The 16,481-nt window shown below is 40.8% G+C and overlaps 2 protein-coding genes across 3 annotated transcripts; one reads left to right on the top strand and one right to left on the bottom strand.

Moving 5' to 3' along the window:
* Positions 1–2,877: 2,877 nt before the first annotated feature.
* On the bottom strand, positions 2,878–10,779 carry LOC110537859 (sterile alpha motif domain-containing protein 9-like). The gene is made up of 3 exons (XM_090194470.1): positions 10,629–10,779; positions 9,356–9,393; positions 2,878–8,784 (listed from the first exon to the last, which is right to left on the bottom strand). The coding sequence occupies exons 2-3, from the start codon at positions 9,357–9,359 to the stop codon at positions 4,136–4,138; spliced, it is 4,653 nt and encodes a 1,550-aa protein (XP_090050596.1). The 5' UTR covers positions 9,360–9,393; positions 10,629–10,779; the 3' UTR covers positions 2,878–4,135.
* A 1,246-nt stretch (positions 10,780–12,025) lies between these two features.
* On the top strand, positions 12,026–15,581 carry LOC110486908 (uncharacterized). 2 transcript variants are annotated; one of them, XM_090197226.1, is made up of 4 exons: positions 12,026–12,251; positions 12,485–12,847; positions 13,581–13,684; positions 13,891–15,581. In XM_090197226.1, exons 1-4 carry the CDS (start codon positions 12,194–12,196, stop codon positions 14,101–14,103), a joined length of 738 nt encoding a protein of 245 aa, XP_090053352.1. In that variant the 5' UTR covers positions 12,026–12,193; the 3' UTR covers positions 14,104–15,581. The 2 variants fall into 2 exon arrangements, with proteins under 2 accessions (XP_090053352.1, XP_090053353.1); XM_090197227.1 differs by having other exon boundaries at positions 12,053–12,251; positions 13,635–13,684.
* Positions 15,582–16,481: the final 900 nt, after the last annotated feature.

Genomic DNA, 16,481 nt, shown 5'->3' with positions numbered 1-16,481 from the left:
TCAGTCAGTTCGTCCAGCTCCCAATAGTCAGAATAATAATCCACGATGATGAGGTAGTTGGTTTTGCTGAATGTGAGTCCATTCAGACCTTGTACCATGGGAGGGGAGGGATTTGTTGGGGATGAATGTCTCCATTTGCTGTCACTTCTGAATGGAGTTGCAGGTGACACATTTGCTGTCTCTTCTGAATGGAGTTGAAGGTGATACATTTGCTGTCTCTTCTGAATGGAGTTGCAGGTGACACATTTGCTGTCACTTCTGAATGGAGTTGCAGGTGACACATTTGCTGTCACTTCTGAATGGAGTTGCAGGTGACACATTTGCTGTCACTTCTGAATGGAGTTGCAGGTGACACATTTGCTGTCACTTCTGAATGGAGTTGCAGGTGACACATTTGCTGTCTCTTCTGAATGGAGTTGCAGGTGACACATTTGCTGTCTCTTCTGAATGGAGTTGCAGGTGACACATTTGCTGTCTCTTCTGAATGGAGTTGCAGGTGACACATTTGCTGTCTCTTCTGAATGGAGTTGCAGGTGACACATTTGCTGTCACTTCTGAATGGAGTTGCAGGTGACACATTTGCTGACACTTCTGAATGGAGTTGCAGGTGACACATTTGCTGTCTCTTCTGAATGGAGTTGCAGGTGACACATTTGCTGTCTCTTCTGAATGGAGTTGCAGGTGACACATTTGCTGATGAAGAGCTTTACATCCTCCGTAATCCATGGCCAGAAAACAGAATATGGTGTAATTGCAGACCGCAATTCATGGCGTTTCGTGATATAGGTGTACACTGATATCAGGAAACTCCCATTGACACCTGCCATTCTGGTGTCATGAGACTGATGGTTTCTTGACACAGATGATTTGTTTACATACCAGGTCAACAACTGTTGTTCCCGAAGCAAAAGAAACATACGCTCCTCTTTGTGTGTCCAGAAATCTCTCAGTGTGACTCACAGCCTATTTGGTTCTGAACTTCCGGACCAGCCTTTGTTGATTTGCGCATGACTCGTGTCTTAGTTAAGATGTTCACATCACTGTGTGATCCACCTGTTCCAGGTCAGTTGTGGCCAGGGCCAAAGCGTAGACTGGCTGGTGTTTGTGTTTGACTGTGCTCTGGGGTTGATTGAGCAGTTCTGGACAGGAAGTCAGTTTGTAGTTCTTTGCCTTGTTTGTGTTGCACATGGAGCTGGTATCTTTGTAACCTAAGCAACATTTTCTGCAGTCGCTTGGGTGCTGTGAGTAGGAATTTCTTGAAGACTGTCATGAGCGGCTTGTGTAGTCACTTTGTGACGAACTATATGCCAAGCAGATACTGATCAAACTTGTCACATGCAAAAACAATGGCGAGACAGTCTTTCTCAATCTGTGCATATCAATGTTCTCGAGGCAAATGCATTCAGGTTTTCCTTTCTCAAGGCCTGTCTCACTGGCATCACACTGCAGTGTGACTTTAACTGTTTAATAGTCCCAACTGCTGCGCCATGCTGTGGTAGCCATGTCCATTCAATGTCCTTGTCAATCAGTGGTCTAAGCGACTCCCACACATCAGATAGGTGGGGCATGAATTTTGAAGATAGTTCACAAACAAAAGCTGAAGAACAAACCCACATCCAGGTACTTCTTTGTAGGTGCTGGAGTTATAGGAGGCCCTCTGTGGTGAGAAGATGACCCATGCTACAGCACACTAGGTAGCTTTATCCTGAGTTTGTGTTCAACTTCAGATGGATATCTCTGGCTCTCTGCAGGAGAGCTGTGTGGTTTCTGTTGGGATCTGCAGTCGCTTGTTCTCACTTCTTCTCATTTGTGCCGCCACATCCATAGGGTAGAATATCCTCTACGATGACACTCAATCCTTTTAGTCCCTGTAGTGCTTCACGCTGCCTGCGCTGGTATTCTCCAGCTGCTGGCTTGATTCCAAAATGCATTCACAGCCATCTATACCTGCTTATCGGTGTCCAAAAAGTTGTTAGATAGCTGCCCGCTTCATCAAGTTTGACTTGCCAATGGATATCTTTGGTGTTGAGTACTGAGAATACTTTGGATATCTCTGGTATAATCTCTTCTATGGTGGGCATCTGGTAGTGCAATCTCAGTAAGGTTGAATGCACTGGGTGTACATACAGATTCGTAGTTTGTCTGGCTTTTCAATGACGACCATGTTGCTGATCCACATTGTTAGCTCTTTTGTGATGATTTTGTCATTAAATGTTTGGCCTTTGTAATATTTTCTTCCAGTGGAATATGTATCCGTCTTGGTAGCTGCTGCATAGGCAAGGCTGCTGTATTCACTTCTGCTGTTTGGTCATCTGACCCATTGTATTCCTCTACTAGATTGAGTTGAGGTTTGCTTGTTTACAAACTCTGGCAAAATGGTTTTGTTTGCAGCATGCTTTACAGGTGACACAGAATGCTGGGCATTTGGCTTTGGCATGTACTGAACTACAGTAATGACTGGGTGAGTCTTTTGTCTGTCTATTTTTGTTAATAACCCCTGTAAACTGTGACCATAAGTTTGGCCTTTTGATTCTGAACATCGCTCCTGGGAGGTACAGTATAATTTATTTTACAGTCTTTGGTTTACCTCCTCCCATTTTCTTGATTTGCATTGGTGCTTGTTCACTTGAACGACACGTCAATGGCTTTGTTCAGTGTGAGCTTTGGTTCTCGGAGCATGCATGCTTGTACACCAAGATTCTTAGTGACAATGACAAGCCTGTCATGGATTAGTTCCCTTCGTAATGCGCCAACAACCACGTGTCTGCTAGCTCCCTACGATTTGCAATGTACTGCTTTACTGTTTCACATTGACTTTTGTTAGAGTTGCGTCAATTCGAATCTGGTATCAGGATAAATATGACAATGAGTCACCGATTGTATACTATGTATTTTTTATTAGCTAAGCAATAAGTGGTAAATGCAATTTTCGTATATACGGGCTCTCTGTCCCACCTCGCAGGGCAAAACAGAGAACTGACAAGACGTATGTAAAACAGTATTCTTTATACTGTGATAGACAGTTCCAACCCGTCTGTTGGCCTATCACAGTAGAGACTGGGCGTGGTTTAAACTTGCTCAGCCTATTGCAGGCGCTCAGGCGGGTCCCCGCCTCTTGGCGCTTCTGTTGATAGATGTAACTTGCTGTGTCGAGTATCTATGCGCTCATTCCCTAGATACCGTTATCACATATCGGGTTTCTGTTATTGTTAAGTTTGAGTTCTAACAAAAACAGTCTGTGGTTTGCTACACTACGTTCTGTATGTGTCCGTTTTTATGTTATTCTGTATTTTTCCATCATGAGAAAGTCCCATGGCCTTGAAACTGTTAACAATGTTTCAAGTCAGCTATGTTGCATAACACATACATACATCCACACAAGCCAACAGCAGATAATATTCAATCATATATATGGTAATGGCTACAATGTAAAACACAGAAACCATTGAAGCATTGAACACGTACTTCTCGTAGATTATGTTTCTGGATGGTTGAAATTGTTTTTGTAGCGCCTCAATATTTTTTTACAAGTCCGTTCTCTGCTTCAGGCATATTCAGATGCCGCTGTAACAGGTGGCATTCCTTTCCCATCACTGTTAGCAGAGTTGTTATGCAGACCCTTTCTTCCTTTTTTTCCAGACAGGTAGATATCTCATAGTTTTACCATTGTGCTCGAAAGAATGTCCAGTTATCATATATATCGCTCTTCATGTCCTTGGGCTCTGATACAGGAATTGCCAGGTAAGCCATTTGTTTCTTCTTGTTGGCTAGTTTGTGGGCAAGGCCCTTCATAGAATGCTTTTCTCCGTTGAGGACATATCTTTTTGGTTCTGACTTTTGACATCATGTTTTATGTACTTATTATACAATACAAGAGCAAGGTATGGTTCATATAAGTGTCTTTACTTCAGCATCATCAGGATTGCATGCATACAACTCCATGCAGTGCGTAGGAAACAGTGCCTCACTTGGCTCACTGCTACAATAGAATACCAAACTCAGATAAAACAGCAGTGTCACTGTTGACTGGCGATATCTCGTAACAGCTCTTAGATAATGTAGTAGGCGATCACGTTGGGAGATTATTTTGTATTAATGCTTGTGGTTTGTAGCATTAATCCTTAGACCTGTTAGATTAGTCCAAAACTTGAATGTCAAAAGCAAGCACCCCATCAAAAGAAAAGCCTAGGTAGAAAGTGACATTTTCGTTTGCATTTGGTAGAGAGGCTGAATACCGTGGAATGACCCTGATCTTGCTCCCTTTGGTTGTACCCTGAACAAACAGGTGTCCATTTTCTGTCCACCCTTCAACACGTTTCAGCAATCGTACAACCTCGGGGGTTGTCCACACCTCACCTCCGAGCCACTTCATTCTTCTTTCACTGAGATTTCCTTTTATGTGCTTTTCAATCAGACCCTTGTGGACAATCTTGTATAGACCCCTTGCCTTTCCAAGAAAGAAGTGGGTCGCTATTCTACTCTTCCTTGGAGGAACATGTTGAATTTTGAGCTCATAAAGTCTCTGAAGGGCATCAATTGCTGACATTAGGACTTGGCTATGAGCTGGATTAGTGTTCTCTCTGCTTGGCTCCTCTGGCCAGAGCAGAAGTAAGAGAAGAAAGAGAGCACTAGCTGTTGACATGTTTTTTCCCTCTGTGTTAAATCTCATGCTGAGATCTTGGAGTTGTTGAGGTAAAAGTAACTTTGATGAGCCAGGTAAAGCACAAGCAAGAGCTATCTGACAAAATATGAAATTGACAAGTTCTGTCTGGTCAAGGTCATTCCTTTTGAGGTTTTCTGGATACATGCCAATTATTGCCTCCAGCTTTTTAGCAGATCTCTCTGTCTTCTGATCATAGAGTAATGACAGGATGGACGTGACGTTTCCTCCTCCTAGCTTGTAAATTTTCATTTGTCTTTGGAATGGGTTGGCTATTTCAGGATTAGTGGCTATTTCAGCATCAATGTTGTCAGGCATTGGGTTGCCTAGATCAGAAACATTACAAAAAAAGCCAGCATACACAGCACTCGTCCTTGTTAGCCATTTCCTTGGATTGTGTACTTGTTCAGGCTCTCTTGTGTCAAGTTCCTCTTCCTCGTCACTAATGTCTGTCTGAAAGTAACTGAGGTCTTCAGAAATGCACTCAAGAGCATGGTAAATACTCTTTTGCATTCCTTTCAACTGGCTGTGGAAACTCCGCCAAGGATTTGTAACTGCCTGTGGTTTGTAGTCAGTCAGCAAATATTTCATCAACTCAGAATTTCCACCTTTGGTTGAAAAAACATCAACTGATGATATGAGTTGAAGCAGTCTACATCCAACATCCACCTCCCCATAGTAGGAGCTGTTCAGACTGACTGTCTTTTTTAAGGGTGTTTTTTCTGAGGCACGGAATGCAGAAATTCCTTTCAGAGCAGTGTCAATGATGTCAGTAACCTTTTCAGGCACTAATTCTTGCTTGTCAAGGGTGTCATGCATGTGATAAAACCACCGCTTGTACACCTGTCCTAATGTGTCAAGGACAAATGTATCATATGGCAGGATTTCTTTTGCCTCTTTAGCCCAACGTAGGGCTTCCTCAAATCTTGTGTTTGTGTAAAGCAGACGTGCAAGCTGCTGGGCAACAAATGGATCTTTTCCTAAAGATGTGTAAGCTGCTTTCAAAAGATCAACAGCTGTTTGAATGCCCCCTGTTTCAGTGCTGACATGTTCAATCAGAGGAGAGAATGAACTGTCTTTAGGATCTCCTCTGCTTTTTTTGTTACGTCTGATGAAGAGAACTTGGATGAACTTCCAAAATTCATCCTTGCCAAACCTATGGTTCATTAGTACTTTGTCCTGTAGTAGATCCATTGCGATCATGCTTTGAGGCAAGGTTGTAGAGAGTTGCTTCAGAATTTCCTTTGCCACCAGTGGATGAATTATCCGTATGGACGAGATGTGTAATGGACTTTCTCCTTTGAAAGGTGAAAGGTGTATGAAAACAAGTCTAGCTTGTTCGCTGAGACAGTCCAGAAATGCATGGTAACGGATTTTATCCATGTGCATATCTATGCCAAGGGAAGCCTCACAGTGTGACACAGATATGTAGGAGTCATGAATGTAACAGTTCAACAATGCTACAAATCTCATAAGCCGAGTGATAAGAGATGAATGATCAATTTTGTCCAGCAGATTTTTCACAAATCCCTCAATGTAGCTTGGTTTAAAGCCCTCACTCATCAGTACAAATGTGAGAATGAAGTCGGGTTTAAAGTCCAGCTTTAGTTTCTCCAGTTTCCTTGAGAAGAGAGTCTTCTCTCCATCTGTCAGTTTGTGTGTCACAGCGACGGTCTGAGACGGCAATGCTCGGCACATTCTCTCTGGATCATGAGACATTTTGCAGATGAGCAGGATAAAACATAGGACAGAGGAACTTATTTTTTTTGTTGCAATAGCGTTGCCTATTTCCCGCCTAAGGTCATCCAGATAATCTCCATTGCAATCTTCCAACAGCAACAGTACCGGTAGACAGCTGTTTTTGTCCTTTTCTTCATATTCCCGTAGACGCACTGCATGTTCACACACAGTTGTGAATTCTTTTGATTGTTTAACAACTGCACATCGCAATTTTGTCCTCCAACTCCAGAGGATCTGTCGTGCAACTGTACTCCCACCACTGCCAGGATGGTGACATATATTCACAGTCTCGATGGGTCTTTTGACTCGACTACCCTGTACAATGTTCTCCAGAATTTCATTTGTTTCTTTGTATGCGTCTCGCTTGATGACCTCCCCACATAGATTTTTGTCTGCAAGCCACAAATTCATCCAGTCTATCTTCCCACCTTGATAGAAATACTTTTCAATGGTGTTGATTTTGTCTTGGTCCATTATCTCCACCTTTGTGTTATCACACTGGTCAACACTGACTATGTCCAAAGAATTAATCTCATCCTCTTCAACTGGCTTTAAGAAGCACAAGCCTTTGTTGAAGACTGGTAAGCGCCTTGTGGGTCGACTAACTGTAGGCTGAATAGTTTGAATAGTGGCATCAACATGACTCAGTGGCATTTCAACAATACTGATCTCTTTGAGTGCAGCCATGCTACAAGATACCTGGGCAAGGCTTGACCACTTTTTGTAGTTCTCTTTGGACTCTGAAATGATAGCCAAATCGTCATGACCATTCATTTCTGCATAGAATTCATGGAATGTATCAACAATTGGCTGTTCGACCTGAGACATGAGCAAGAAAACCACCACAAATGACCCTTTAGGAAGGATGTCATTGCAGATGACGGACACTGCCCTTTTCAGTAGCTTTTTTTTGGTTTTCATCCAGGTTTTTTCATCACAAGGTTTCTCATCTCCAAGGTAATCGCTTCGCCCATTGCAGAAAATCCAGCTTGGTTTATCAAAGAGCTTCAAACGGTTTATGAAGTCAGTGGTCTTCACCCCACTATCATTAGCATAGTCATGCAGGAAATGAAGGTTTGTGGCATGGTGCTCTTTATATTTCTCACATAGACCCGATGTCTTAGAATCTGGGTCAAAGTCAAACACACAAAATATATTCATGTGAGTCAAGAAGTTGATGTTCTCAAGATGTTCTTGTTTAAGTTTGTTTGTCACGATGATGTAGAACAGTGAGTCATCCATGTACTTTTTTCCACATGTGAGGAGGATGGAGAGTTTTCTCTTCTGATCCTCTCTACAGTCAGAAGCTGTTTGGTTGTCTGAGAGTTCAGCCTCCTCTCTCTGTTGATCTTTGTCCCTCAGGTCTTGAATGAAATGAATTAGGCCATCCTCTGATATGCGGGGTGTGTTAGCCCCTACTCTGTGGTAGGTGGCTTTCTCCTCATAGATTACTTTGTTGGATTTTTCGCTGAACTTTGGAATAGCGACACTGTACAGTTTGTCTTTTACCATTTTTGCCTTGGGGACAACATCATATTCAATGATCCAGGTTGTTTCACTGGCCTCCTTGTCAATTACCTCAATGAACTTTGGGTTCCTTATGCATTTCCTGGCATCACACTGATGCGTTGATCCTCTGAAGCTCTTTTCAATGTAATCCAATGCATCCACAAATAAATCTTGGTTTTCAACTGGTATTCCTATGATTTCACCATGTTTGTAGATTCCTTTGACTTTATCCATAACCCCAAAGTGTATTGTGCCATTGGACCGCATATTCATGCATGCACATGCAAATCTGAGCACCTCACTTGCAACTTTGACCTTGAGTTTTTGTGGTTCCAATTTGTGGGCATTTTCCAGTGACTTGTATTCATGGCATGGAACAATAATGTCTTCAATTCCAGTCTCTGGTGGAAGTACTGTATTTTTTACATATCTGAATTCTTTTTCAATGTCATCAAATTTTCGAAAGTCACAAAGCGGCAAAGATGCCCCGCCCGATTTTGTTTCACATTCATTTGGTATGGAAACGGGTCTACTTTCACTTTTTTCACTGGATCTTGAAACTTTGTCTTTAGATTCTTGTGTGAACACAGCACTAGATTCAACATGGCTGGTATCTCTCTGTGTGCTACTGACGGCTTTTGTTTTTTGTGGTACTGGCTTCAAAAGTTCATCTCGTTTGTGCAGCATTAGTTGGATTTGGCCGCCTTTCATTTCAATTGTATCGCGTAGATACTTTTCCTGTAACTCAATTAGTGCAGGTCCTGTAACCTCCTCTTCGTACAGTTTCAGAATGTACTTCTCTTTCACTCCAATGGATTCTAACCAGGAGCTCACATGGGATTCTGTCCATTCGCCACATGGCAATTCGTTCCACTCTGTAAAAAATAATACTCACCCATATAAGACTTAATGTTCATGTTATATCAATATTTGCATCAGGGTTGGGGTGAATTCTATTTTCATTTTAGTCAGTTAAGGTAGTGAATTAAAATTAAATTAATACAAATAATAGTCAGAAAATAATTAATAATGATCTATTGAATGTGTAACTATTTGTAATTTTAAAGTGTTTTTCATGGTTGCAAAGAGAGGGACGCAAAAGCCATCTCAATTCATGAATGAACAACATAGCCGGTTTACATATTTACATTTAAACATTCATCAGATGATGGATAATAGCCATTCCTCTCTGATTACATTTCATGACTAGGCTTAAGAACTGTGACACATTACATTTTTTATTTTCTTATTCCAGGTCATTATAAAACTTTGGCCAATAATTTAAAATGGATGAAACTTGGAGCTAAACATATCTAGGCCATCTCTACTTGATGTATAGAATTGATCAGAAACAGAATCCAAATTTCACTGATAGATATTCATTCAATGTTTTGTAAAACTACACACAGTATAAAAGTTTTTGACAGTTTGATGTATCTGACTTACCCATCTTATAGACACTGCATGTCAGTTCATTTTGGCATCTTTGAGAGAGGAAAATAAAAGGAAGGGTAATTGAGTCAAAAGTGAAAAATGAATTGTTGATCTCAATAATTTTGCACTTGGAAAATTATTTACAATGAAATCATTCAAGCCCTGTTTATACCTGGTGCTAACATGCATTGTGTGTCCTGATCTTGTCCACATTTAGATTTTTAGACAGGTGTAGATGATTAAAATAACTGTTTGTGATCAGCTCTTCATATCTTACTGGATGATCAAACCATTTAAATCATCATGATACCCCTGTCTAAAATCATTGACAGGTGGCATCTTTGACCTAAGGCATCATTATTTGTATTAACATAAAATAATCATTATTTTGACAAATTTATTTTAAATAATTTGCATATAGGGAGGGATCAAGAAATAAAGGCACACTGTAAACAAGGTGGATGGCTAATAAACATATAAAATACCATGTGTAGAAACAAGAAACCTTGATCAGAAAGTGATTGGGTCACCTTGATAGGAACACAACAACCACATGTTAGCATAAGGTGTAAACGGGGATTCAGGTGGGTTCTTATCTACCCTCATACATGAACTTGATATTCAGCGCAGCATTGTTGTTCAAAGACAGGTTTGTCAGCTTTGACAATCACTTCAACCAGGAACCTCAGAACTTCCTCTTTAAAATAACATTTTCTATGTTTAACTTTCATTAGTTGGAAGTATATGAACTTAATTTAAAAGTTTGAAACACATGTAATTGCATGTGTTTCTCACTCTATAATTCCTGCAGGAGTTCAATGACTCTTCTCTACACACCTTTTATCATTCGCATAACAAAACATTAAGGAACGACAGTTAACGATTCAGTTAACGAGTCCAGATTCCAAAACATAAACAATTCAATTCCAGTTCTTGTTTCTATATTTTATATATAAATACCTTAAATTCTGTACAATCGTAAAAAAATGTTGTTCACTAAAAGTTCAGGCAGATATCATTCTTAATAGCTGAATAAAGTTAAATAGTGAGTCATTAAAAATGTATTGGTTTTATACAGAGATTCTAGAGATGAAATGGTAATGTTTAATGGTAACGTCGTAGATTGTGATAATCTTATGCCCTTAGTAATTATACTCTTTTGAATCCACAACTAAACCTACACACATTGCACTTTTAAAAGCCTTTATGATTATTATGGCATTCAATTAGCTTCTTACAAAATACAAATGTTCCACAATGTTTAAGTACATTTCCTTCTGCTCACCTTGAAACTGACGGCTGAAGTTGTATTCACCATATGAAGTGACTACTTGACAGTGGGGTTGCTTTTATTTTCCGGGCATAGCAACAGGGTGTGTCTTCTGCCAGGGCAGTCCACATAGACATGCACTCTGTCCTAATGCCCCCGCGCATTTGAATAAAGTCCATCCTTTTAAAGAGTAAGTGTGATGTTATGGGGCTGACAATGTATTGAATAATTATGAACATAACTATCTTATCCTTGGTGCATACACATATTTAACGGTTTGATACATATTGTCATAAAGTATTTCTCTCCAATCAGATATGGTACTTAATGAGTTAATTATGTTGCAACAGCTAAATGTTGCAACACTGAAACTATGGGGGTTGTGCTGAACAGGAAATCGAAGCTTCAGGAAAGAAACGTCAAGGAATCGAAACTTCAGGAAAGAAACGTCAGGAAATAGAAACTTAAAGAAACAACTGGGTCATTCTTCAATTGCATTAGGCCTATGAGGGCTATTCAAAATAAGTCCCGTTTCATTAAAGTACAAAAGGTTATTTTAGTATAAAAATCTTGTGGGAGTAACCAGATGGTTACTGGTGTTACTAAGAGGATGGGTTGAAGCCCAGGTCTCCTGCACACCACAACATTGTGTTAGCCTGCTGAGATAGGCATTAGTTTGTGGAGCTCGTCTTCAGGTCGCAGCTATAGATGGCTTACTAACACATTACAATGATAAACAATTACTCGGGTACCATCCAGACCTGGGTTCAAATAGTATTTAAAATCTTGGGTATGTGGGGTCTACACTTTTGGAGCTATTCCATTGATTAGTCAATAGAGCTCGCCTCGTCTCCCTAGGCAGACATGTTGCCTCCCACAATATAAACAAGACTAGAGGGCACCAGGCAAGCTCAATCAAGCACAGCTATGTCTTGTATTTGAAATATACTAAACCTGGGGCTGCTGACATCTCTTACTGCCATTGTGGCTCTGTGCTCCCAGCCTGTTGTTTGAATAGTGTGTAAGGAGTTTTGGTACTGTGACAGTAAAGATACACATTTCAATTTTACAACGGATTAATACACTTTTATTTAAGGTGAGTTTCATTTTGAAAACTCCTTCTAAATGATGTTGAATACATGTGTTATAAAGGTTGTTATGCATGATATTGAAACTGTCATAGAGGTGTTTCATAAGGTGTTATGTATAGCTCCATGTATAGTGTTACCCAAATATCAATATTTAGGCTGGAATTCAATTTGCACATAAAAGTTATACCACACTGCACGTTCAGAAGTGAGTTTGAGCCAGCAGTGTTCAGTTTCCTGCATGTGCTCACAGCCATTCAACAAATATGGTCCTGTTTCCTCTCAAATGTATTCATCTAGATTGTTGACAGTTGGGGCTTTCAAGTCTTCTTCCTGTGCTGAGCTCATAGGTGGGAGAACTATACATGTACACAATGCATAACCGCAGAGCTTCACAGTTTAGTAGCCTATAGGAAACAGTCCTCCTCACATGATTCAACATTAGGGTGATATGCTAGAGCAGGTCATGTGGATCAATACATAAGTAAAACCATGAAGACCAGCTGGTATTTGATTTGGATATTCATTCTCACACTGATGATCAGCACTGGTAAGTGGTGAATTTCCATTGAGGGGTTTCCTCCGGGGACTGAGGTTAAAACTAGGTTTTTTAGGAACACAATAAAAGTTTGTTGGAAAAGAAAATATATTGATGTTAATTTAGCCATTCAATCATATCACCTGCAAATTCCAAAAGGTTATCATTAATACACAATGGAGGTTATGAGTAACTTGCATGAGTTTTAATCCATTACCCTCACTAACCCACAACCGTCTCTCCAGCCCGTCAGGAGGTGATGTACATAAAGGGCTCAGAGGGGCAGTCAGTGGATCTCTCCTGTACACCTGAGCAGACAGGTGGAGCCCCTGTCAGTCTCTACCTGACCCACAGGTGTGTCCGGCCTGAGAGGGAGGTGCTGTTCATGGCCAAGGACCGGAGTCCCGGGACGGTGAGGGTTAACCGGCTGTACAAAGATCGTCTGAAGGTCACAGGCGGATTGAACTCTGACCTGCTCAACGTGACCATAGCCCATCTTCAGCGCACAGACACAGGCCTGTACATCTGTGAGTTTGTCTACACAGCTGACCCCTCTGACCGAACAGTCTCCGGCAGTCTGGAATTCTTCCTGTTTGTTGACGGGACAGGTACGTGATCATGATTTGGCTATAGCACTGAGAAGGAACTATCAGTGGTCACCAACCGTGGTACTGGAGAGTTACTGAGAGTGACGGCTTTAAGCCCTGTTCATCTTATGTGTCCACATTCTCATTGGGGGGAATTCCGACCTGAGTTAAATGCAAGTGAATGGAACGTAATTCCCTTTTTATGCACTGTTACCTCCACGTATTCTGACCTTACATTTAAGCATGAGAATAGAATGCTATTAAGGTGTGGCGGAGATGTGTCTACAGATACTCTGCATTCTGACCTTGATTTAGGGATTTATTCCATTTGTAAAGCTTAAGTGTTACAGATTCCGCGATATAAATGTAAAGGTCATTTCCGATTGAGCCGACATATGCAGCGTTTACCGTGAATGCAGTCTGGAATCCCATCACGGACAACTTAAATTTGTTTAGCTAATTAGCAACTAATTAACAACACTTACTACTTTTTAACTACATAGCATGTTAGCTAACCTTCCCCTAACCTTAACCCCAAAACCATAGCCTAGTTAACGTTAGCCACCTAGCTAACGTTAGCCACCTAGCTAACGTTAGCCACAACAAATTGTAATTCGTAACATATCATACGAAATGGATAATGGACATCCACAAATGAATACATACTATACAAAACATATCATACTAATTGGAGTGTCCTGGATTTAGACTTACTATGTATTTGGATAAAAGTGTGTGGGTGTTGATTGTGCAGAGAGTGTGTGTCAGTGCTCCAGCTACCCCCCACTGATCTACACCATCTCTGCAGCAGCTGGCCTGCTTCTCCTCGTCCTCATCTGCCTGTGTGCAGTAGAGTGTGTAAGTAGCCTAATCAACCCGAATCTTACCACCATACCACAACCAAGTATGTTAATGTCGAAATTTAAATTGAACTGTTACTCTCGGAATTACTTCAGTTTATTTTTCAGACACATGATGAACATTGTTTCCACATCTAATTTTAGTCAGGTATAAAGTCATGAGTAAATGTGTCAGTATAAAAGTATGCCTCATATCCATTTCAGGCTAAGCTGAGAAAACGTCATAAAACACAAGCCCCCATCCCCATCTATGAGGAAATGAACAGTGGGTGTCGAGGAGCTGGAAGTGCCCAAAATAACCATCCTGTGCCTACACACCTGGAGGAAACAGAGTCCCCTGTGTACGCCAACCCCCAGGCCAGACAAGCACAGGAGAACCACTACGCCAGCCCCCGGCATATCACTCTGAAGCCCTGAGCGAACCCCTAATGTTTTTTAAAGGGGGAGTGGATGGCAGAAATAACAGTACCAGAGTTTCAGATGTAGATATACATGTTCTAACCCACTGTGACAGGTGGTGGGAAAGAGTTGGACTGTCATCATTGCTTTTTCAAGTGTGTGCAAGATCGTAAACTATTGGTCCCACCTCACCTCTCTTTTCTACAGTGTCAAGGAGTCACCCAACTATGGTTGCCCAACACACCCACCTACAGGATGAGAATGGAAAAGACTGAGAGCTAGTACATAGGTCACTGTGCCTGTATAGGTGTACTAGTGGTGCTGCCCTCAGAACAGGATCTAATAGGGAAAACTCCAATCTGCAAACTAATTGACAAACACCAACATCAAGAACTGACCACAACACTCTTTAACAGACCAGAAAAAAACTGCAATTTTATTAATAGATGAAAGAAGCTCCATAGTTCATGAAAACATTGTTTTCGGTGCATGTCATTAAACAATCACATTCTATGAGGAGAAAGAGATACATTGAGAAAATAAATCATTACAAGCCACTGACTCTTCTTTAAATCTCAGTACAGACATTTTTCCTTAATATTTCAAAACCAAAAAAGGCAAAAAGCAGCCCTAACCCCAAATCCCCGTCCCACCCATCATCCCAACAAAAACAAAATAACTGAATGAAACGACAGAACATACAGATGGGGTGACGGGCACAGTGCTAAAGAGTAAGACGCTCATTGGTTTAGGAATACACAGTATAGCAATGTAGCGCGAGGTCAATCTGAATACACAGCATAGCCATGTAGCGTGATGTCAATCTGAATACACAGTATAGCCATGTAGCGTGATGTCAATCTGAATACACAGCATAGCCATGTAGCGCAATGTCAATCTGAATACACAGCATAGCCATGTAGCGCGATGTCAATCTGAATAAACAGCATAGCCATGTAGCGCGAGGTCAATCTGAATACACAGTATAGCCATGTAGCGCAATGTCAATCTGAATACACAGCATAGCCATGTAGCGCGAGGTCAATCTGAATACACAGCATAGCCATGTAGCGCAATGTCAATCTGAATACACAGCATAGCCATGTAGCGCGATGTTAATCTGAATACACAGCATAGCCATGTAGCGCGATGTCAATCTGAATACACAGCATAGCCATGTAGCGCGATGTCAATCTGAATACACAGCATAGCCATGTAGCGCGATGTCAATCTGAATACACAGTATAGCCATGTAGCGTGATGTCAATCTGAATACACAGCATAGCCATGTAGCGCGATGTCAATCTGAATACACAGCATAGCCATGTAGCGCGATGTCAATCTGAATACACAGCATAGCCATGTAGCGCGATGTCAATCTGAATACACAGCATAGCCATGTAGCGCGATGTCAATCTGAATACACAGCATAGCCATGTAGCACGATGTCAATCTGAATACACAGTATAGCCATGTAGCGCGATGTCAATCTGAATTAAAGAATCCGGATGTTGGGGTCTTGGGGTGGGGGGGTAGGCCTACCAACCAAATAAAAACAGTGGATCCCAAAACCCCTGCATAAAATGTGCCTTGTACCCATCAAAGCCCCCCGCCCCAAACTTGTGCATAGATCATGATCCTTTACAACCAGCTAGTTTTAAAAACATCCTCCAAATAAATCGACTCCAAATAAATCGCCCCTGTTCTTTAATATCCGACATAAGAGAGAATGACAGAGGAAAGAGAGTAATGCACAATGGTCCTTATTCAGTCAGGACAGGACTTCTAAGAAAATACAATAAAGTTTCAAAACATACAGAATTTGCATGTTCTTTCACGGTCATTTTTTTATAACAATCAAAATCAAATGATCATTTTGTTTTTAAATGTAAAGCAATTTTAATAAAAATGTATATAAAGCACTCCATTTTTTGTAAGTTCATTTAAAGCCCATTATTTGGTTAATATGTACAGTGCCTTCATAAAGTATTCACAGCCTTCACTTTTTCCACATTTTATTGTTACTTAGTGGGATTTTTTTGGGCAATGATATACACAATTCTCTCATTTCAAAGTGTAAGAAAAAAATCTATTTGTGCAAAATTCATGAAAAATAAAACACTAATATTTCTTGATTAGATAAGTATTCAACCCCCTGAGTCAATACATGCTAGAATCACATTTCAGTCTGAGTAAGTCTCTTTCCACACCTGGATTGTGCAACATTTGTCCATTTTTCTTTTTAGAATCCTTCAAGCTCTGTCAAATTGTTTGTTGATCAATGTTAGACAACCATTTGTAGGTCTTGCCATTCAAGCAGATTTAAGTCAAAACTAACTCGGCCACTCTGGAACATTCACGGTATGCAACTCCAGCGTAGATTTGGCCTCGTGTTT

Source organism: Oncorhynchus mykiss, chromosome 13 (genome assembly GCF_057628025.1).
Source record: "Oncorhynchus mykiss isolate SJ-2025 chromosome 13, ASM5762802v1, whole genome shotgun sequence".
NCBI classification, from domain to species: Eukaryota; Metazoa; Chordata; class Actinopteri; order Salmoniformes; family Salmonidae; genus Oncorhynchus; species Oncorhynchus mykiss.
Note: the sequence above shows the minus strand (reverse complement) of the source record. Positions and strands in the feature narration are given on the sequence as shown.

Coding starts and splice junctions, on each gene's coding strand:
- LOC110486908 (XM_090197226.1), top strand. CDS start 12,194: ATGAAGACCAGCTGGTATTTGATTTGGATATTCATTCTCACACTGATG. Junction 12,252..12,484: donor CACACTGATGATCAGCACTG/GTAAGTGGTGAA, acceptor CCGTCTCTCCAG/CCCGTCAGGAGGTGATGTAC. Junction 13,685..13,890: donor GCCTGTGTGCAGTAGAGTGT/GTAAGTAGCCTA, acceptor TATCCATTTCAG/GCTAAGCTGAGAAAACGTCA.